This window comes from Lolium perenne, chromosome 2 (genome assembly GCF_019359855.2).
Source record: "Lolium perenne isolate Kyuss_39 chromosome 2, Kyuss_2.0, whole genome shotgun sequence".
In the NCBI taxonomy this organism is placed as follows: Eukaryota; Viridiplantae; Streptophyta; class Magnoliopsida; order Poales; family Poaceae; genus Lolium; species Lolium perenne.
In genome coordinates, this window is record NC_067245.2 from 285052753 (window position 1) to 285075226 (window position 22474).

The 22474-nt window shown below is 56.3% G+C and overlaps 1 protein-coding gene across 1 annotated transcript; it reads right to left on the reverse strand.

Annotated features, from left to right (window-relative positions):
* Positions 1–3725: 3725 nt before the first annotated feature.
* Positions 3726–16180, reverse strand: LOC139835827 (uncharacterized). The gene is made up of 3 exons (XM_071825697.1): positions 15232–16180; positions 15010–15115; positions 3726–3892 (listed from the first exon to the last, which is right to left on the reverse strand). Exons 1-3 carry the CDS (start codon positions 15841–15843, stop codon positions 3726–3728), a joined length of 885 nt encoding a protein of 294 aa, XP_071681798.1. The 5' UTR covers positions 15844–16180.
* Positions 16181–22474: the final 6294 nt, after the last annotated feature.

Consider the following 22474-nt stretch of genomic DNA (forward strand, 5'->3'; position numbering starts at 1 on the left):
AGATTTCAAAGCCCACCCAATCCACCCCTGAGCAGGAAATTACGGTGGAAGACCAATGCAGATCCGCCTGGGTCTCCCAGGTGTTAGAGAAGCAAAGGTGCCACTTTGTGCACTTCCTCGCACATACCGCAGGGACCACCCCTCCTCAGGAAGGAGCTGGACCCATGCAGGTCGAAGCTACCGGAGACAGCGACGCCCCGGATCAGCAAGAGGTTGCCGGAGACAGCGAAGCCCCAGATCGAGCATGCATATGGTTATTTTTGGGCAACCCCTGCAGGGTGTACATCTTATCGATAAGCCATGTCCGCGGTTATGGACGACTTGGAATTGTATAGCTCGATCATAGAACAACTTACACCTTTATGCTGATGTTAATAATTTGATAATAACTTGCGTAGTAAATTAGCATTACTACAACGGTTACTTAATAAAACTTGTCCACCGTGTGAGTGCCTTTGCAAGTACTTCCTTGTGAGGGGGGAACACATCGGTCGAGTTATGTTCGCAGAGTATAGAATTGTTAGCTTATGCGCTCTCTCATCTTCTCTGATAGACGAATGTTGTAGAGTGTCTCTATACGTTTTTAGTGCTTGCGCGCTGCCGCTTAACCCCACCATATTGTCTATGAAGTTCCTCTTGCGTCCGCTAAGTCCCTTGCGTGCCTCAAATACAAAGGACGACTGGTTGACGAATGCTTATACGTCTTGAAGTCTTGTTAAGTACGAACCCGTACTTATTGTTGCTTCTTTGGGACATAATCGGGCTGGTATGAACTTATGTTCGATGAAGACGATGTTAGCAAGGTTACCCTTCTGGCTTGGCCTGGGCAGGGTTATGGACGCCACTGGTTATCTTCAGGACTCTTAGTCCAATTTGTATCTTGTTCGTACTCGAATGTTTTTGATCTTCTGTATGATTTGGATCTTGTATGGAACATTTGTATCTTGACTCCTTGCAGTCGTTGTTGTAATATATGTTTCTTGTGGGTTCTATTGTAATCATGTTGCAATGTTACCGCCCGTGTTAATTCCTCTGGCATCACGTGTGTGATTTGTCGCTCACGTCGTGTCGGAGGGCGTCTCTGGATCAATATCGTGCGGATTTCAGCGGGGTCACTGGAATCCTCATGGTACCGGTTCCGGGGCGTCACACTCATTGCATGTTGTCCAATGCTGGTATGCATAGACATTTTTGGGCTGAAGCAGCCTCCACCGCTTATTACTTGATAAACAGGTCACCTTGCATTCCGCTTGATAAGAAAACTCCTATTGAGGTATGGTCTGGTTCATCTGCTGATTATTCACAGTTCAGAGTTTTCGGTTGCACTGCTTATGCTCATGTTGATAATAGAAAGCTAGAGCCTGGGGCTGTTAAGTGTGTGTTTCTTGGTTTTGGTTCAGGAGTTAAGGCATACAAGTTATGGAATACCGAAACTAAGAAAGGTTTGCATAGCAGGAATGTAGTCTTTAAGAGGCTGTCATGTTTTATAAGAGTTCATCTATAGATGTTACTGATGTTGTTGATTTTTCTGATAATTCTGATGATGAACAACAGAGGATTAGCGTGCAGGTGGAACACGTGGAGGAGAAAGAAAATAATGTTGTTGAAAATGATGACACTGTTGTTCAGCACTCACCACCTGTTTTGCAGCAAACAAATAGTTCCATTGCTGCTGATAGACCGAGGCGTAACAAAGGTCCATGTCCTCGTTTAATTGAAGAATGTAATCTTATTCATCATACTTTGAGTTGTGCTGAACAGTTGGAGCATGATACTGAACCTGCTACATATGCCGAGGCCGTTGCATCCGTTGACCACGTGAAGTGGATTTCTGCTATGCAAGAGGAGATGCAATCGCTTGACAAGAATGGCACATGGGATGTTGTGCCCTTGCCTAAACAAAAGAAGGGTGTTCGCTGTAAGTGAATATTTAAAAGAAATGAAGGTTTTTCTCCTAATGAGCCTCCAAGGTTTAAGGCAAGGTTAGTAGCAAAAGGTTTCAGCAAAATTCCAGGTATTGATTATAATGATGTATTCTCTCCGGTTGTGAAGCATAGTTTCATTCGTGCATTCTTTGGTATTGTGGCTATGCATGATCTTGAGCTTGAGCAGCTAGATGTAAAGACTGCTTTTCTGCATGGTGAGCTTGAGGAGGAGATATACATGGAACAACCTGAAGGTTTTGTTGTGCCTGGTAAGGAGGATCTTGTATGCAAGCTAAAGAGGTCCCTTTATGGTTTGAAATAGTCTTCAAGACAGTGGTATAAAAGGTTTGATTCGTTTATGATTGCACATAAGTTTAAGAGATCTCAATATGATAGTTGTGTTTATATCAAGTTTGTTAATGGATCACCAATATATACTTGTTGTTATATGTTGATGATATGTTGAGTGCTGCCAAGAGCAAGAAAGAGATCACTACTTTAAAGTCACAATTAAGTAGTGAGTTTGAGATGAAGGATCTTGGTGCTGCTAAGAAAATACTAGGTATGGAAATTACAAGAGACGGAAAATCTAGTGTGTTATTTCTTAGTCAGCAAAATTACATTCAGAAAGTTCTTCATCGTTTTAATATGCATGATGCAAAGTCTGTTAGTACACCTATTGCTCCTCACTTTAAATTGTCAGCATTGCAATATCCTAGTACTGATGGAAATATTGAGTACATGTCATGAGTTCCATATTCTAGTGATGTTGGTTCCTTGATGTATGTCATGGTCTATTCTAGCCCGGATTTGTCATATGCTATGAGTTTGGTCAGTCGATACATGGCTAATCCTGGTAAAGAACATTGGAAAGCTATTCAGTGGATTTTTAGGTACCTTCGTGGCACATCCAAAGCTTGCTTGAAGTTTGGCAAGACCGGTGAGGGACTCGTAGGCTATGTGGATTCAGATTTTGCTGCCGATTTGGATAAGAGAAGATCCCACACAGGTTATGTGTTCACTATTGGTGGATGTGCGGTGAGTTGGAAGGCAACTTTACAACCTATTGTTGCCCAATCTACGACCGAAGTAGAATATGTAGCAATTAATGAAGCTTGCAAAGAGTCTGTTTGGTTGAAAGATTTGTATGCTGAGCTTTGTGGAGATCGATGATTCTTTCATTAACTTGTTTTCTGACGGTCAACGTACAATATACCTTACTAATGATCAAATGTTCCATGAGAGGACAAAGCACATTGATATCAAGTACCATTATGTGCACGACATTGTTGCTCAAGGTAAACTGAAAGTATGCAAGATAAGTACTCATGATAAATCTGCTGATATGATGATAAAGCCAGTTCATGTTTCTGGTTGGTATATCGTTGGCACCGCCTATATATACATCTTGTAAGCCGTCGGCTAGGATTTATCAGATTATAAGATAACCCACGATGTTTGTAAACACTCCCCGATATAGTGAAATTTTGCTGGCTGATGCCCGTGGTTTTCCCCTTCTATGTTGGAAGGGGTTTTCCACGTTAAATCTTGTATCTCCGCTGCGTTTATCTTTATCGTTTTTCGTTATTTGCTTGTGGCTTTTATAACAGAAGACCTCCTCAATAAGTCACTAAAGGAATCGTCGTCTACGCCGACGGCCAGCTGCCCTCGGCGTAGCCATGCCTTGCCCTCGGCGTAGGCTACGCCGACGGCAGCCCTCGGCCTAGCTCCTCGGCGTATAGCCTCCTCGGCGTAGCCAGGTGCGCCGTCAGCGTACGGCCGGCCCTCGGCGTATGCGCGCTACGCCGACGGCCAGGTGAGCCCCTCGGCGTCGCCGCCCTCGGCGTCTCCTGGCGGCGCGCCGTCGCCGTTAACGGCGCATCGGCAGACGCCGACGGCCAGGCCCTCGGCGTAGGTCAGCGACCTGGCGAGGAGCGGGGCGACGTGGCGCGAGCTGGCGACACCACCTGTGCTGGTACGCCGACGGCCTCACCCTCGGCATATCGACGTGCATGCATGGCCACATGGCGGCCATCCAGACGCAAGGCCTACGCCGACGGCATTGCCGTCGGCATAGACCTGACCATATGGTCCATGTCAGAGTCTATGCCGACGGCAATGCCGTCGGCGTAGGCCTTGCACAATTTTTTTTTTCTTTTCCCAGTTTCATTTTCTGTTCCCTGTTGCATTTCAAATTCAGTTCAGCAGGTCTAGTTCATCCAAATTCGTCATAATTCACATAAATATCATATAATCCATATAATACCATACATGGTGCACATAATAGCATACAAGCGGAGAGCGGAGAGTGCCATGTCATCCAAATACATAGTAGTAGCAAGCAAACCCTAGTTCTAAGCTGACTAGCGGAGGAAGGAACCGGGCGGGGTGTGTCCGCCCACATCGTTGGCGAAACGAGCAGCCCGGGGTTGCGCTCCGGTAGAAGCTGCAGAAGAACCACCTGGAGAAGGACCGGTGCTACGCCCAGGAGAAGTCGACGGAGAGGCACCGGGAGTAGTCCCAGGAGTAGTCGACGGAGAGGCACCAGCAGAACACCCAGGAGACCGACCACCTTCATGAACCGGTGTGACCTCGCGCCCACCCGGCGATGCCTGGTTCCCGGACCATCCCGTTCCCTACATGTTAGCAACTTGCGAGGCAAAGACAAGTGGTAACTACCGGTTTGGCAAAGAACTTACCTCCGGTGTGGATCCGTAGTAAGTCGCAGCGAAAGCTGCCCTCAATGGCATGATAGGCATGTCCCCCGCCACGGTAACTCGAGCCGGTGGCGGTGTACCAGTAGACATAGAGATCATCATTTCCTGCAAGATAGGTTACAAGCTAGGCTTTGCAGAAATAAAGCATCAAACTGAGACTTGTCATCTACTTGCGCGAGAAGAAAGATTCAGACTTACTCCTATATACGCCATGTAGGCCGTATTCTGCCTATTCCACTGCGCAGCGGCCTGCTGATACGCTTCATTACAGGCTTCGAAGGCCGCCTCAAACTCAGGCTACAATTTCAGAAACAATGAATCTCGTCAACACTTAGCCATGTAGGAAGGAAAACCGGAAAGAGGATGAAAATGAGGAAAACTTACATCGTAGGTGGGTGGACGAGCAGGCCGTGGACGAGGCTGGGGGCTGTCGGCGGTGAGGGTATGCTTGAGACGCGTGTAGCTCGTGGCTGGGGTAGGCTTGACCGCCTTATTCAGAAAGGGGAAACGGCCATGCGGACGCCCGTGCCCCGACAGGACCAACGACTCCTCGTCGACCGGAATGCTCAAGGGGTCATCCACCTCGGGGTGATGAGACTTGACCATGTCGCAGTAGTCCTCCTTGGCGGCCTTGGCATTGCCGTAGTATTGTGGCTGAGGCAATGCGGGATTGGGCTTCTGCTTCGTCCGCATCATGTCATATATATGGGCATCATGAAGCACCACCCCAGGTGCTGCCTCGGCCACCTGCATAGCGAAAAGAAAAGTTATGCGTACCACAAATGAGACATGAAGGGAAATGAAAGAAGGTCGTTCCATGTATATACATACCTTTTTCCCCTTGAAGCGGGTGTAGTCGCAGTTTCCCGTGCAGTGTGTGCCACCGGTGCCTCGGTTCTCCATGTTACGCCTCGACACGGCTGCAAACTCCTCGTCCTGCCTGAGCCACATCGCCCTAATCAGCTCCTCCCATGCCTCCCTATGCTGCTCGGCCCACTCGGGACAAACCTGAAAACGCAATACTCAGCTCAAGATAATTCAATGAAAACTTAGCAGCAATGTAGAATCTCATTGACATTTTACTCACCGACATGTACTCCTCAATCGTCATTGCCCATTCCTCCGTAGGCTGGTTACCAACATTGTCGGGGGGAAGACCCCGGATAGGGCAATGGACGCGGAGCAGCCGGCTGGCCGCTGGCCGGCTCGCGGCAAAGGCCGGCTGAGGAGCAGCCGGCTGGCGCCGTGGCCGGCTGGTCCGGAAGCCGGCTGGCTCTAGGTCCTAGTCGGCCTGGCTACGGCCACCAATGCTGTAGCTGGGCCGGCTTCTACAAGCCATATCCGACTGGGGTTTGTACCTCAGACCGACTCGAGGCTGGCGAGTCTTGCACTGGAAGGAACCGGGTTGGTCGTCCGGGTTCCTAAAGTCCACGCTGACTCCATCTTCCGTAAAGCGCGGGGCACTGTGGAGCAATAGTGCCACGCGCCGGACAGGCCGTCAGAGCTTACGACAATCCGTACTGGCTACAGTGGCTGACGGCGATAGGGACACCTCCTCTCCATACCGCTGACCGCAGGCGACCGGATGGGACAGGCCACGATGCCTCAACGGCTCCTGACGTCACCGCCTCGGGAAGGAGCGGAAGCCGGAGCCGGCCAAGCCGGCCAGTAAACTATAGGGTCTTATATGTAAAGTGCCGGCGCCTATATAAGCCGCACTACCCCCTCTCGTGCAGGGGATCGATCATTTATTGCTTCCACCCACCTACAGAGCTGCCCGGAGAAAGAGAGACCATCGTCTCCCTTAGCCTCTCAGGAGCAGCCGGACACAGCTCTAGGAGCACCGTTGTATTGTGTGATCATCATATACACTCATAGCAGGAGTAGAGGTTTTACCTCCATCGGAGGGCCTCGAACCTGGGTACGTCGCCGTGTCACTCGTGCCCATACCCGCATCCGGATACCGCCGTGAGATCCCTCAGGAACCACTTCGATTAGCCACCCTATGGCATATGCCGTGACGATACCACGACATTTGGCGCCCACCGTGGGGCCTTCAGCATCCTCGGCCGGTGTCTTCATCCGGACGGGCCTCACCATCACCACCGGCGAGCGAGTCGCTTCAGGCTTGATCTGGAGATTCGGCTCCCTCGACTGCGTCAGCGACAACGCTGGCTGCTTCGCTGACCGGCCCTTCCCAGCCGGCGGCAGCGTCATCTCCTTCGGCGGCCACGACGTCTACGTCGTCACCATCGCGCCGCCGCGCTACCCGCGGCAGGTGCTGCGCTGCGCTAGCCCTCCTCCGCGAGCCGGCAGCAGCACTCCCACCAGCCCCGCCGTCGTGCAAGTCATGATGGCTGGCGAGGAGCCCCCCGTCAAGAACCCGCGCATCCGTGGCCCCGGCCTGGAGCGCAACATCGACCCCAACGCCTCCGGCTCAGGCGCCAGGCCGCCACCGCCACCGTCCCGGCTGGACGAAGTCCGGGCAAAGCTGAGCACGCCGCTCACGCCTGGCGGAGACCCCACCGCTATCGAGGCGGATTTGGAGGCGCACCGCCAGCTCCTCCTCAAGCAAACCGAAGAACTGGCTGCTGCTAAGCGCCAGATGGAGATCACCCAGCGCGAGTACAACCGCGCCCACGGCCTCACTCCAGGCGGCGACGAGCCAAGCCGAGCCGGTCACGTCCGCCGCAGGGGCCGCGACCTTGGCGCCGAGATCGCCCGCGACGGCGCTCCTTCGCCGGCTCCGTCCGCAGAGCTGCCCGTCTACAACACCCCCGACAAGAACATGCGCGCGGCAGAAGCCGCCGCAGAAGAGCTGAACCGCCTTGAAGGCGAAGAGTTACGCCGCCAGACCAAGCGGGTGACTGAGCTGCTCAATGCAGCCAACAGGCAGATCGCCGACCCCAGGTATGTCAATGCCCCCAGAGCTTCTCACGCTCGTGGCGCCGCAGGCAACGACAGGGAAGGCGCCAGGGACACGGCCGAGTCCGCCTCCCCAGCACCAAGCCGGCGCCATGATTCCCGGGCCACGCACGCAAGTTCGGGCCGGCCGAGCCACCAGCCGAGCGGCAGCAGCCGCAGCCGGCCTCCACCAAGCCGATACCAGGAGCAAGACTCCGAGCCCCGCCGCCAGCACCGGCCGGCTCCAGAAGCAGCAGGCACACGCCAGCCGGCACGTTCCTGGCTGGGCCCCCGCATCGAGCCCACCGACGCCAGAGACCGCCTCGACCGGCTGGTCGAATCCCGCATCGCGGAAGAGGAAGCGCCGGCTTGCCCCAAGTGCTTCGGGCCCCGCATCGCCAACGAGCCCGTGCTCGACGGCTTCCAGCTCCCCCGCGACACGCCCAAGTACGACGGCACCGCCAAGCCGGAGGACTGGCTGCTGGACTACTCCACCGCAGTCGGCATCTCGCGGGGCAACAAGCGGTGGGCGGTACGCTACTCCCCCCTGATGCTAGTCGGCTCCGCCCGCACCTGGCTCAACAACCTGCCAGCCGGCAGCATTAACGGCTGGCTGGATTTCGAAGAGGCCTTCGTCAGCAACTTCACCGGCACCTACCGCCGGCCGGGTCGCCCTCAGCAGCTGGAGATGTGCAAGCAGGGCCCGGACGAGACGGATCGCGCGTACCTGACGCGCTGGTGCGAGATGCGCAACTCCTGCGAGGGCGTGCACGAGATCCAGGCCATCAGCTTCTTCATGGGAGGCTGCCGGCCAAACACCATGCTGTGGCACAAGCTGCGCCGCAGTGACCCCAAGTCGATGGCCGCCTTGATGGCCATCGCGGACAAATACGCGCTGGCTGAAGAAGCCGGCAAGGCGCCGGCTGACCCAGCACCGGCTCCCTCCAAGCGGGACCATCACAAGTCGGCTGAGCACAAGCCGGCAGACGGCGCCTCTCATGGCAGCCGGCGGGATAACTACCGCGGCAAGCGTCACAGCGACCAGCCGGACCGCCGGTACGGCTCCGCCCACGTAGCCGCCGTGGCAGACAACGCGGCAGGCGGCAGCCGCCGCCAGAAGCAAGACCGGCAGTGGAAGCCGAAGTACACCTTTGAGCAGATGCTCGACTCGCCGTGCAAGTACCACAGCGGCAAGAACCCCTCCAACCACCTCACCCGCGACTGCCACTTCATGAAGCGGCTGACAAGCGGTGAACCCCTCCCGCCTCCCCCCCCGCCCCCACCAGCTGGCGGGCCGGGTGGCCAAGCCGGCGCAGAGAACGCCAACCTCGAGCACCACGAGGCTAACCAAGTGCACCATGGCGGCCGATATCTGGCCGAAGACGCCACCTACATCATCTTCACCTCCGAGCCCGAGGACAGGACGAGCCAAGAGCGCCGTTCCCTTGAGGTCAACGCGGTCATACCGCCGGTCCCCCAGTACCTAAACTGGTCAGAGCAGGCCATCACCTTTGATCGCCGCGATACACCGGCTGTCCTGCCGGGCCGGGCAGCTACGCCATGGTCCTCGACCCCACCATCGGCACAACCCGGCGCAGCGTGCGTTTTTCGCGCGTCCTCATCGACGGCGGCAGCAGCATCAACATCCTCTACCGCGACACCGCCCGCAAGCTGGGCATCCAGGAGGCCGAGTTGCGCCCCACCCCCACCGTTTTCCATGGCATCGTGCCAGGCCATTGCTGCCAGCCGATCGGCCGGATCACGCTGGAGGTGATGTTCGGGAAGCCGGACCACTTCCGCACCGAGAGAATCGAGTTCGAGGTGGTGGACCTCGTGAGTCCCTACCACGCGCTCCTGGGCAGGCCGGCCCTGACCAAGTTCATGGCGGTGCCCCACTATGGGTACCTGAAGATGAAGCTGCCCGGCCCCAAGGGGGTCATCACCGTAGCCGGCGACTATCGCCGCTCCATGGACTGCGCCACGCAGAGCTCCAAGATGGCCCAGACGCTGGTCATCGCCACCGAGAAGCAGCTCATCCACGACGCCGTCGCCCTCGCCAAAGCCGCGCAGACAGACATGCCGGCTGCGGGCAACCCGGCTGGGACGACTCACTTCCAGCCGGCCGACAACACCAAGAAGATCCTGCTGGACCCGGCGCAGCCGGACAAGTTCGTCACCATCGGTGCCGGCTTGAGCAAGAAATAGGAAAGCGAGCTCACCAGCTTCCTCCGTGAGAATCGGGACATCTTCGCATGGACTCCAAGAGACATGCCGGGTGTGCCGAGGGAGTTGGCTGAGCACCACCTCCACGTCCGGCCTGAAGCCAAGCCGGTGAAGCAGCCTCTCAGGCGCTTCGCCGAAGAACGAAGGAAGGCCATCGGTGAAGAAATCGCCCGGCTCCTAGCTGCCGGCTTCATCATGGAAGTGCTGCACCCGGACTGGTTGGCGAACCCGGTCCTGGTCTTGAAGAAGAATGGCTCCTGGCGCATGTGTATCGACTACACCAGCCTGAACAAGGCGTGCCCGAAGGACCCCTTCCCCCTGCCGCGCATAGATCAAGTTATAGACTCGACTGCCGGCTGTGAACTGTTGTCTTTCCTAGATGCCTATTCAGGCTACCACCAGATTCCTTTGAATCCGGATGATCAAATAAAGACTTCGTTCATTACCCCGTATGGGGCTTACTGCTACACGACTATGCCGTTCGGCTTGAAAAATGCAGGCGCCACCTACCAAAGGTGCATGCAAAAATGCTTGCAGGATCAAATCGGCAGAAACGTTCACGCATATGTGGATGATGTCGTTGTAAAGACCAAGGAGACGACTACCCTCCTTGATGACCTGAGAGAAACCTTCACCAATCTGAGAAGATTCCGGATGAAGCTCAACCCGGCCAAGTGCACATTCGGCGTGCCGTCTGGCCAGCTCCTTGGCTACCTCGTCTCTCAGCGAGGGATCGAAGCCAACCCGGACAAGATCAATGCCCTGGAGAAGATGGAACTGCCGCAGTGCCTCAAGGACGTCCAGAAGTTTGCTGGCTGCCTGGCTTCCTTGAGCCGCTTCGTCAGCCGGCTGGGGGAGAAGGCACTGCCCCTGTATCAACTAATGAAGAAGGCGGACAAATTCGTTTGGTCACCGCAGGCGGATGAGGCCTTCCGTGACTTGAAGCGCGTGCTCTCAACCGCGCCAATCCTTGCAACGCCGGCTTCAATGGAGCCGATGCTGTTGTACATCACAGCCACCAACCGAGTGGTTAGCGTCGTCCTGGTGGTGGAGCGCAAAGAAGCCGGCAGGGAGCAGCTGGTCCAACGCCCAGTCTACTACCTTAGCGAAGTACTCTCCCAGTCGAAGCAAAACTACCCCCACTACCAGAAGGTCACCTACGGCGTCTACATGGCAGCCAAGAAGCTGAAGCACTACTTCCAAGAGCACCCCATCAAGGTGGTTGCCACAGCGCCCTTGGCGGAAATCATAGGCAGCAAGGATGCCAACGGCCGGGTTGCCAAGTGGGCCCTGGAGCTAGCCGCCCACACCATCCTCTACGAGCCACGCACAGCCATCAAGTCGCAGATCCTCGCGGACTTCTTCGTCGACTGGGCTGAGATGCAGTACCTGCCGCCTGTGCCGGATTCCACACACTGGAAGATGCACTTCGACGGCTCGAAGATGCGCAACGGCTTGGGAGCCGGCATCGTCATCACCTCTCCTAAGGGAGACCGGCTGGACTACGTCCTGCAGATCCACTTCGCCGCATCCAACAATGTGGCGGAGTATGAAGCGCTCATTCATGGGCTGAAGCTGGCCAAGGAGATTGGCGTGCGTCGCATACTTTGCTTCGGCGACTCCGACTTGGTCATACAGCAAGCATCTGGCGACTGGGACGCGAAGGACGCCAACATGGCCTCATACCGCTTCCATGTCCAGCAGTTATCCGGCTTCTTCGACGGCTGCGAATTCCACCACGTGCCACGGGCAAACAACGAGGCGGCTGACGCCTTGTCCAAGATTGGCTCAACCCGGCAAGCCATTCCGCCGGGTGTCGCCTTGGCGGTCCTCAAGAAGCCGTCCATCATACCGTCACCGGACTCGGATTCAATATTCGTGCCGGCTGACCCGGGGACTTCTCAGTCCAACCCGGGGGCTTCATCGCCCAAGTCGGGGGCTAACAAGCCGAACCCGCCGGCTACCACGCCGAACCCGGGGACTTCTCAGTCCAACCCGGGGGCTTCATCGCCAAACTCGGGGGCTAGCAAGCCGAACCCGCCGGCTAGCAAGCCGAACCCGGCGACCATACAGTCGAATCCGGAAGCTCCCACGCAGGAGGCCCTGTTGGTCAGCGTATTCGAGATAAGATGCGTACCTTCATGGGCACAAGAATTCCTCTCCTACCTCACCGACGGTGTGCTGCCTGATGATAGAGTCCAGGCCAGGCAGATTGAGAGAAGGGCCAAGGCCTATACCATCATCAACCACCAGCTGTACAAACGCAGCGTAAGTGGGGTGTTCCAGCGGTGCGTCGAGCCGGCTGAAGGGATTGAACTCCTACGGGAAATCCATCAAGGAGAGTGCGGACATCACGCCTCATCCAGAGCCATAGTGGCCAAAGCCTTCCGGCACGGTTTTTACTGGCCGACTGCGCTCAGAGACGCAGAAGAGTTGGTGAAGAAGTGCAACGGCTGTCAGCGCTTCGCAAAGCAGAGACACCAGCCGGCTTCCGCCTTGAAAACCATCCCCATCACATGGCCATTTGCCGTATGGGGCTTGGATATGGTAGGCCCATTCAGAACGGCGCGAGGCGGCATGACACATCTCTTGGTGATGATTGACAAATTCACCAAGTGGATCGAAGCCAAGCCAATCAAGAAACTGGACGGGTCCACAGCCGTCACATTCCTCAAGGAAATCATTGTAAGATTCGGCTACCCCCACACCATCATCACTGACAATGGCAGCAACTTCTCCCAAGGCATCTTCTCTCGCTATTGCGGGGAAATGGGGATCCGGATGGCCCTATCTTCTGTGGCGCACCCAGAGTCCAACGGACAAGTGGAAAAGGCTAACGGCTTAGTCCTAGCCGGCATCCGGCCCCGGCTGGTGGAGCCGCTCGAGCGAACAGCCGGCTGCTGGATTGAAGAGTTGCCCAATGTGCTGTGGAGCCTGCGCACAACGACAAACCGCTCAGTCGGCTTCACACCATTCTTCCTCGTATACGGGGCCGAAGCCGTCCTGCCGACTGATATCGAGCACGACGCGCCAAGGATCAAGCTCTACACAGAAGCCGAAGCCAAAGAAGCTCGCGAAGATGGAGTTGACCTGGTCGAAGAGGCCCGGCTGCTGGCTGCTTCTAGATCTACTATCTACCAGCAAAGCCTCCGACGCTATCACAGCCGGAAGGTCCAGCCCTTAGCATTCCGAGAAGGAGACCTAGTGCTCCGGCTGATCCAGCGGACAGCCGGACAGCATAAGCTGTCATCCCCATGGGAGGGTCCCTTCATCGTGAGCAAGGCAGTAGGCAATGATTCCTACTATCTCATAGATGCCCAAGAGGCTAGAGAAAACAAGCCGGACAAGGCTGACGAGGAGACTAAACGTCCCTGGAATGTCAGGTTACTCCGCCCATTTTACACATGAGAGCAGGAATGTATGTATCCCTTGTATCCCTTTTGTAAGCTATGAAAAAGCATGCGCCAAGAGCGCCGTTTCCAACAAGTTTTTCGCACACTTTACCTTGTTTCGCCAATTGGCTTGAACCCTCTCACGCGGTCGGCTCTGTAACGTGATCCGGTTTCCGACAGCCGGCTTCCGATCCAGCTACAGACCGCAACCCGGCTGTCCAGCTGGCGGGAGTAAGGCCTAGGGAGCCGGCACGCGAAAAACGACTAAGGGAAAGAGTAAGAGCGAGTTGACTTGCAACTTTTCATATAAGTGCCGGATTGCCGAATTCAGCTCGTTCGACCGAAATACTGTCGGCCTCACCCAGCGGCCCGCTCTTGATCCGGCGACGGATCGCAAGTCGGACGTATGACCGGCAAGAGCACAGCCAAAGAGTGGGGCAGATGGGAAAAAGCGAACGAGTCGAAAGAAAGCAACTCGGCACACAAATGAATAACCAACACATTAAAGTGTGACATAATTAAAGGGCGATAATATTCATACATCTGCACCCGGCATCCCGGGGATTTAATAAATTGTCTTGGCAAAAGAACAACTGAAAAGCAGGTAATCTAAGCCGGAGGGGCGTCAGCGGAGCCGGCTGCCGGGTCGTCCTCGGGCGCGTCTTCTGCCTCCTCATCTTCCATGTAATCTTCATCGGATGGAGGAGGGTTCGGGTCCGCGACGAAGGCGCCCTTGTCGACGAAGTCGGCGATGGCGCTGGCTCGGGCAAGGCGGGCAGCCTTGAGATCGGCTGGGAGCTTGTCCTCCACGCCGGCTCGCCGGAACTGGAGCTGCCCCAGGTCCACCTCGTTGTACCAAGAGAGGACGAAGGACAGCGCCATGTCGGCACCAGCGCGCGTGGCCGACTCCTTCCAGTCGAGGAAGCGGTCCGGCGCCCGCTCCATCGAGGAGATGAGGCCGGAGATATCTTGCGGCACCGCCTCTTCAGGCCACAGCATCGGCACCAGCTCTTCAGCCGCCTTCCGAAGCTCCCAGCCGAGTTTGGTGATGGGCTCGATGCGGGCAGCCATGGACGCCATGTGGTCCTCCATGGAGAAGTACTCTGAGCTGCCCTCGCCAGTCTCCCGCCTCCTGGAGTCGCGCGCGACGCCAACGGCTGCTAAAGCCGCGTCCTGCGTCTCCGGGAAGGCCGCTGCAAGAAGGAGCAAGTCAGAAACCATCAAAGCCGAAATAAGCTGAAAAATGCAAATTTTCGAAGTCCTAAGCCAAAAGGAAAAGCCTGGCGGCAGCCGGCAAGAACCGACTGCCACCAGCCCGAAGATGGCGATAGCGAAGAAAGAAGTTTCTGCTGCCGACTGCCAACGAAAGCCGGCAGCCGACAGCCGAAAGCCGGCAAAGGGGAAAGGAACATAGAGATGCACTCACCCGCCAAGCCGCAATCAAGCGCGCTAAACTCGTCGGTCCAGCGCTTGGCGGTAGCCGTCAGCTCCGTGGACTTAGCGGTGACCTCCTCCTGCAGCACAAGCCGCTGCTTCTCCACCTCCGTCAGCCGCCGGCTCAAATCATCCACCTTCTCCTTCTCCGCCGTCCTGAGGGAGTTGAGCTCGGCGAGATGGTTCTGCTCCAGCAGGCGCAGCCGCGTCAACTCCTGCTCAGCCAGCTTGAGCTTGCCGGCGGCGGATCGGCCCGCCTCCTCGCTCTCGGCGCACTGGGCGCGAGCGGCTCGGAGATCCGACTCCAGCTGCGGGACCTTGGCGGCTTCAACTGCGAGGCGGCCGGAAAGAAATGTCAGCCAACCAAGACTAAAAAGAAAATAAGACATCGAGTCGAAAGAAGCAAGAGCTTACCCTTGGCGGCTTCCAGCTCGCGGGCCAAGTCGGCCCGGTCCAGCTTGGCCTTATGGTAATGGGTGACGGCGCGATTATACAGAGTGGTGCGCCGGTCCATCACAGCCTAAGGAAAAGAGAAAGTCAGTCGCACAGGCGAAACCCGTGCCGGCTTCAAGCAGCCGGCCCATGCCTCGGAGGGCTACCAGGATAATAATCAGATCAAAAACAAACGAGGCTTACCTTGCCGGCTTCCTCCACCTTGGCAACATTAGCCGCGGCCTCGGCTGCCCTGGCCTTGAGGTTGGCCTGCAGGCTGGAGAAGAACATCTCCACCGACGCCTGGCCGGGGTTCCCCTCCCGGCTGGTCACCTCGTAGGAGTCGGCGCGGAGCCACGCCTGCTCCATGGTGGCAGCCGAGCCGAGGCTGGAGTCGGAGGCGGACGGCACCTGAAGAAGAAGTGCGCCCTTGGCCACATGCAGGCCCTGCGGCGACGCCGATGGGGTCTCCGTCCTCACCAGCGCACGCGAGTCGGCGCCCTCCATGCGCGCCGGCTCGTCCCTCGCCAGTCCCTGCCTGGCCGGCTCCTCTGTCGTCGGCTGCGGCGGTGGCGTCGCTCCGGGCGCAGCGGATGGCCCAGCCGGCGCAGTCATCTCCGGCGCTTGGGGCGCCCCCTCCGGGCTCTCATCCAGCTCCACCACGCTGGGCCGGGTGCCGGCTCCGGCCGCAGGCGGCGCAGCCCTGCCGGCTCCAGTTCCAGGAGCAGCCCCACGGGCTCCGGCTCCGGTTGAAGGCGGCATGCCCCGCCCGGCCCCTGCGGCTGGGTCCAGAAGACGTGTCCGGCGCGGGAACATATCGTCCAGCGTCGGCTGCCGCGGCGGGTCGGCCCGCGTGCCGCGATCAGGCGCTGAGGCCAGCGGCACGGCAAAGGAAGGTGCCTCGCGGGAGGCGGAGTACCCGCAGGCGGCGGCGGCGTAGGTGCGCGCGAGGAAGGCTGCGGCGTCTGCTCCCTCCTCTGGCGCGGAAGCGGCGACACAACGCGTGGAGCTTGCCGGGAGCCGCCGCCCTGGGCAAACTTGATAGGGGCCCTAGCCGGATAAACAGAGAAAAGATAAGCATAAAAGTAAGGAAAGAAAAGGAATCAAACAAGAAAAAGAAGGAGAACTCACCCGGCCTGCTCCGGAACCTTCTTCGGCTGCAGCCGGCGCTGCTTCTTCGCCTTCGCCTCCCAGGCGGCGGTGGAGCCGGCTCGCTTTGTGCCCTTGGGCGCCGAAGTCGCCGTGGTGCTGGGCGGCCTCGTGCGAAGGGGCACGGCGGGGATTGGCCCCGTGGCGGACGTCGCCGGCTCCTCCTCCTCCTGCTGCTCTGGTGAAGGGGGCGGATTGTGCTCCCCCTGGCCGCCTAGATCAGGCGCCTGCAGCAGGTCATCGTCGCCGGCCTGGTCGCCGGCTTGGTCAGCCGGATCGACGTGATTCGGCGTCCACCTCCTCGTTGCCAGGTCGCCGTCCTCAGCGTTCTGGCGCTCAAAGAGCTAGAAAGACAGAAAAAGCATGAGCAAATAACAAGCCGGAAGTCGGCAGAAGAAAAAGGAAGTCGGCCTCGCAGCCGCAAGCCGGAAATTGGCAAAGACACGAGGCTTACCCGCTCCGGCGGATGGTCCCTGTCGTGGGGCGCCAGCCCGTAGTTCCAGTCTTCCGACAGGTTCGCCTTGGTGATGTTATTCACCCGGCTGGCCACCTGGCCCTTGGTGAGCACCGCCTTGGACGTCCGGTTCGGATCGAACCGGCCGGACATGTGCCCGATTTTGTGGGTGCGCATCTGGAGCGGCAGCACCCGGCGCTCGGCGATGGTGCAGAGGAGGTCTTCGGCTGTCAGCCCATTGTGAACGGCTGTCGCCAGGAGGTCCCAGAGTAGGTTCACCTCAGCGTCCGGATCCGTCGAGCGGGCGTTATAGCTCCAGTTGATCCGGCCGACTGGAGGGGCCGGGTTGAACTCCGGCAAGTTGATCCGGTCGACGAGCTGCCCCTCGTTGCGCACATAGAAGAACGACATTTGCCAGTTCTTCACCGAGTCAACGGTGGGGATTTTGGGGAAAGGCTTACCGGGCCGAGTGTAGATCGAGGCGGCGCCGCAGGCTCGCAGGTGGCCGTCGGTGGTTTGCGCCTTCAAGTAGAAGAGCCGGCTCCAAAAGTCGATGTCGGGCCACAAGCCGGCGTAAGCCTCCATGAACGCTACGAAGCAGCTCAGGAGGACGCACGCGTTGGCCGGCAGGTGGTGCGGCTGCAGGCCAAAGTTGTCGAGGAACTGCCGGAAGAATGTCGAAGCCGGCAGGCCCAGCCCGCGATCGAGGTGCGCGCCGAAGACGACGCGCTCGCCGGGCTCCGGCGCGGGCTCCGTCTCCTCGCCGGGCACCCGCGTGACCACCGACTGCGGGATCCGCCGGAGGCGCACCAGTCGTTCGATGTCGTCCTCCCGCATATACGAGCCCCTCCACGATCCGCTGGGAGACGCCATTGTCGAGGTTGAGGAAGAAGATGACCAAGAGAGGCGAAACGGCGAGGAAGAGCCTTGCGACCGCGGCGGCGACAACGGCGGCTGAGGACGCTCCGTCGAAACACGCGGCCCCGTGGCGCCGGATTGATGGAGTGGCGGCGGCGGCCCAGCGGAAGATCGTCGGGGCAGCGGCTCGCCGGAGTTCGCCAGGAGGTTGCTGGAGGAGAAGCGTGGGCGTGCGACAGAGAAAGTTTGAGCGAGAGAGCAAAGCACGCGAGGAAGAAGAAGGGCGCCTCGGTACCGCTACCGGGGGCATTTATAGCCGCCTGGCGCACCCGTTACGCGGCCACGTGGCGATCGTGGGCCACGATCAGGATTTACTGCGCCGTAACTCCTCCCACGACCACGACGGTTACCGAAAACGGCCACACCACGTCGCCCACTACCGCACCGGATCCGGAGGAACATTGATGTGACCAGACGAACCGACCGCCAGGCCAGGCGTCAGACCGGTCAAGTCGGGCGCAGGGCCCGAGGCGGCGGAGACTCCGGCGCGCCGCAAGCCGGAGTCGGACAACAAGTTCCGCTCGAACCAAAATTCATTAGCGAGGCGGAGACGCCATCAGATCTTGCGAGAAAGCAAAAACTGTACAAGTATGAAAAGCGGCCGGCTAGGAGCAGCCGGCAGGAACGAGCCGGATGAGGGCGCAGCCGGCTGAATGGAAATTCTCAGTCGGCCCCTCCAAGTGCCGTCAAATATATTCGAGAAGCCAGGAAAACCTGCCTAGGTCCTTCTAAACGCAGGACCTTGCCAGCTTCGGGGGCTAATGTCGGGGGGAAGACCCCGGATAGGGCAATGGACGCGGAGCAGCCGGCTGGCCGCTGGCCGGCTCGCGGCAAAGGCCGGCTGAGGAGCAGCCGGCTGGCGCCGTGGCCGGCTGGTCCGGAAGCCGGCTGGCTCTAGGTCCTAGTCGGCCTGGCTACGGCCACCAATGCTGTAGCTGGGCCGGCTTCTACAAGCCATATCCGACTGGGGTTTGTACCTCAGACCGACTCGAGGCTGGCGAGTCTTGCACTGGAAGGAACCGGGTTGGTCGTCCGGGTTCCTAAAGTCCACGCTGACTCCATCTTCCGTAAAGCGCGGGGCACTGTGGAGCAATAGTGCCACGCGCCGGACAGGCCGTCAGAGCTTACGACAATCCGTACTGGCTACAGTGGCTGACGGCGACAGGGACACCTCCTCTCCATACCGCTGACCGCAGGCGACCGGATGGGACAGGCCACGATGCCTCAACGGCTCCTGACGTCACCGCCTCGGGAAGGAGCGGAAGCCGGAGCCGGCCAAGCCGGCCAGTAAACTATAGGGTCTTATATGTAAAGTGCCGGCGCCTATATAAGCCGCACTACCCCCTCTCGTGCAGGGGATCGATCATTTATTGCTTCCACCCACCTACAGAGCTGCCCGGAGAAAGAGAGACCATCGTCTCCCTTAGCCTCTCAGGAGCAGCCGGACACAGCTCTAGGAGCACCGTTGTATTGTGTGATCATCATATACACTCATAGCAGGAGTAGAGGTTTTACCTCCATCGGAGGGCCTCGAACCTGGGTACGTCGCCGTGTCGCTCGTGCCCATACCCGCATCCGGATACCGCCGTGAGATCCCTCAGGAACCACTTCGATTAGCCACCCTATGGCATATGCCGTGACGATACCATGACAAACATAGTACTCCTTCTTGACCCTCTTACCCTTGTTAGCCCAGAAGGCACTAGCGCTGGTGAACTTTTGGTTGTACCACTGCTGCGGTGTCAACCTCTCGCAAGCGCCACGCAAAGTGAGACGCGCCTTCGTCTCATGCTCCGGGTCCACACGATAGAAGCACTTCAATCATGCATAAATCAGTTGTGAAAGTCATGAGTTAGCACATTAGGGTCATTAACTATGAACGGTGCTCGAGAAATATATGCCTTACCCAGAACTTGGTGGTCACAGCCTCAGCAGCTGTAGCGAAGCCTACGGCAGGGGCATCCTCATAGTCCGCCCAAGTAGTGGCTAGCTTCGTCTCGCCACCGGGGACCGTGCTAAGGGGAGTGTATTTGCCGGGCCAGAACTTCTTAATCAGAGCCCCAAGCAAGCTGTTAGGCATGCGGGGGGCTTGGCATCCCATGTCCAGTTGCTGCAAATAAATCACACATTAGTACACATGCCAAATTTTTTATTATGCCCAAGATGAAAATACATGTTCGAAATTTCCGAAGTAGTACACTTACTCATCGCTCGAAGGAATGATAAGGGCCTTGTCATCATGGGTCTTCGGCTCCTTCCTCGCATCGGGGACTCTAGCTTCTCCACGAATCTTCAAGGGCTTCGGTGCACCCCCATCCTCCATCACCTCCAACTCAGCCCTAGAGTCCAACTCGTGTGTAGACTCCGTCTCCATCTCCACGTCCCCACTAGACGGACCCTCTAGGTACAACTCAGGAGCCACGTCACCAGAAGCGGAGGGTGGCTCGTCAAAGTCCATGTGTACCCCACCACCACCTCGTCCTCCACCTCGTGCTCCTCGTCCTCGTCCTCCACCTCGTCATCCTCGTCCTCCATCGGTACCATCGGCGTAACGCGGATTTTGCACCGGGGCTCGATCACTCCGTCTAGTGGGTCTAGGAATATTCCTCTTCACCTGCGCCAGCGTCTTAAGCAAGCTCTCGGAGTCTGCCTTGCCGCTGCTCATATTGTCCAGTCACCTGCATTGAGAAGAATAAAATAGTTAAGCACAAAGACATATTATATGAAGATACGAAGAATAAAAGGCACAATGCAATTAAGAAGCATGTTGACATAATAAAATGAAGATACTAAGAATAAAACGCACAATGCAATTAAGAATCATGTTGACATAATAAAATGAAGATACTAAGAATAAAAGGCACAATGCAATTAAGAAGCATGTTGACAAATAAATAGTAAGAATAAAAGACCCTCACCAGCCATCATCGCTCTCACGCTCACTCTCATACTCCGTCTCTTTCTCTTTCTCTTTCTCTTTCTCTGGCTCACTATCACTATCTTGTGAGTACAAAGTTGAAGGGTCGACGGGTGGAGGCTCATCATAATTGTCATTCGCCTCAAGTAACATCTCGAGCATAGATATGTCCTTTAGATCCACCACTGACTCACCACGAGTTTCTGCATCGTTCCCGAGGTCCTCTTGAACAAACGGTTCTAAAATATATTCCCCGTCGTCCTGTTCCTCTTGATAGAAAATCCCCTCGTATGTCACGGGGTCAATGTTGTTGTAATTATCCTCAGAGGGAATCGGTAGGTTACCATGTGGCGATACCTGGAAGACGACTTCCCAACCCTTGAGTTCCGCTTTCTGGCATGGGTAGGGCAAATAATAAACTTGCTTGGCTTGGTGAGCCACAACAAAGACATCGGCTCCGCTACAGGTGGTTGAAGGCTTAACTTCAACTAACCCAATGGACTTATCACTTCTCTGTCCACCTATTGGGTCGAACCAATGACACTTGAACACGACGATATTGAGTTGCACGTTCGTACGATTGAATGTCAACTCGTATACACTTTGTAACCTTCCATAGTAATCAAACTTGTTGGCTCCTTTGGTGAAGACCCCAGTATTTATCGTTTTGGGATTCGGCCGACCCTTCTGGTGCGTCTCTGTGTGGAAGCGAAACCCATTCACATCATACTTCTCATACTTGGTCACCTCACGGCTACAACCTTGGGAAACACATTTCAACTCATCTATCATATCAACGTTTCTCTCACGGCCCTACAAGAACATTTCAAATTTGTTGTGTGCATTAGTTACGTGTAATAAGAGGGACAAGTCACATGTTGCAATGTAAGAGGAAAGATTAGAAATTACTCTTTCCATGAACCATGTCACAAAGTTTTTATTAATTCCGGGAGCACCCTCTTTCAGTAGAGTGTCCATCTCCGAGGTTTGGGGCAATTCATCATACGGCCACATTTCATCCGTGAATTCGCTGAAAGGAGAAAATAAGCATTAGACCGAGACGAGGTTACTAGCTGCAAAGTAATTTGTTCACCATTTTACCTTACGAATGGGATCACTTCCTCCATGTTCATAAGCACATATAGCATTATACAATCCTTCTCTTCGTTATCCAATTTATATTTTGTTCCTTTACCAGCCTTGCCACCGGGGAATTGGAATAGTTGTAGCTTGGGGTCATTCTCGGGCACGTCGACATTGTAACGAGTGACCGGGTTATGCTGAGTGGGAACATCATCGGGATAGTACGTTGTCGCGGCATCTGCCATCTCCCGAAGGCATATTGCCTCAGCTATGCATGCTTCAATCTTGGCCTTGTTTCCAGTTATCTTTTGAATATACTTAAACTCTCTCTCAATACAGAACTGCCAACGAAACTGCACCGGGCCACCCAAGAGTGCCTCGTTGGCGAGGTGCACAATGAGATGTGCCATCGGAGTAAAGAAGCCTGGCGGAAATATCATCTCCAAATTGCATAGCAACTCCGGCACTGTATCTTGTAGCTTTGCAATAACCTTGGGACATATCTGCTTAGCACAGAGCGTGCGGAAGAAATGGCTCAACTGCGCAAGCACTCGCCAGACTTTCTCGGGGATATACCCTCGAAGCATCACCGGCATGAGCCGCTAAATCCATATATGATAGTCGTGACTCTTGAGGCCGGTGACTTTTCCCGTCGAAAGATTAACTCCCTTACTCATATTCGAGCAATAACCATCAGGGAACATCATGACGTATTTGAGCCACCTGAATGCCTCCTTCTTTTGGATGGAATCAAGGCAGAAGTTGGCATGCGGCTTGAACCAATTCTTTTGACGGCCAATAGGACGCTTCATGTGTAATTTTTCCCTATCACAGAGGATCTCAACATCGACTCTAGCCTTGACATTATCCTTTGACTTCCCGGGAATGTTCAGGCATGTGTGAAAGACGGACTCCGCGACATTCTT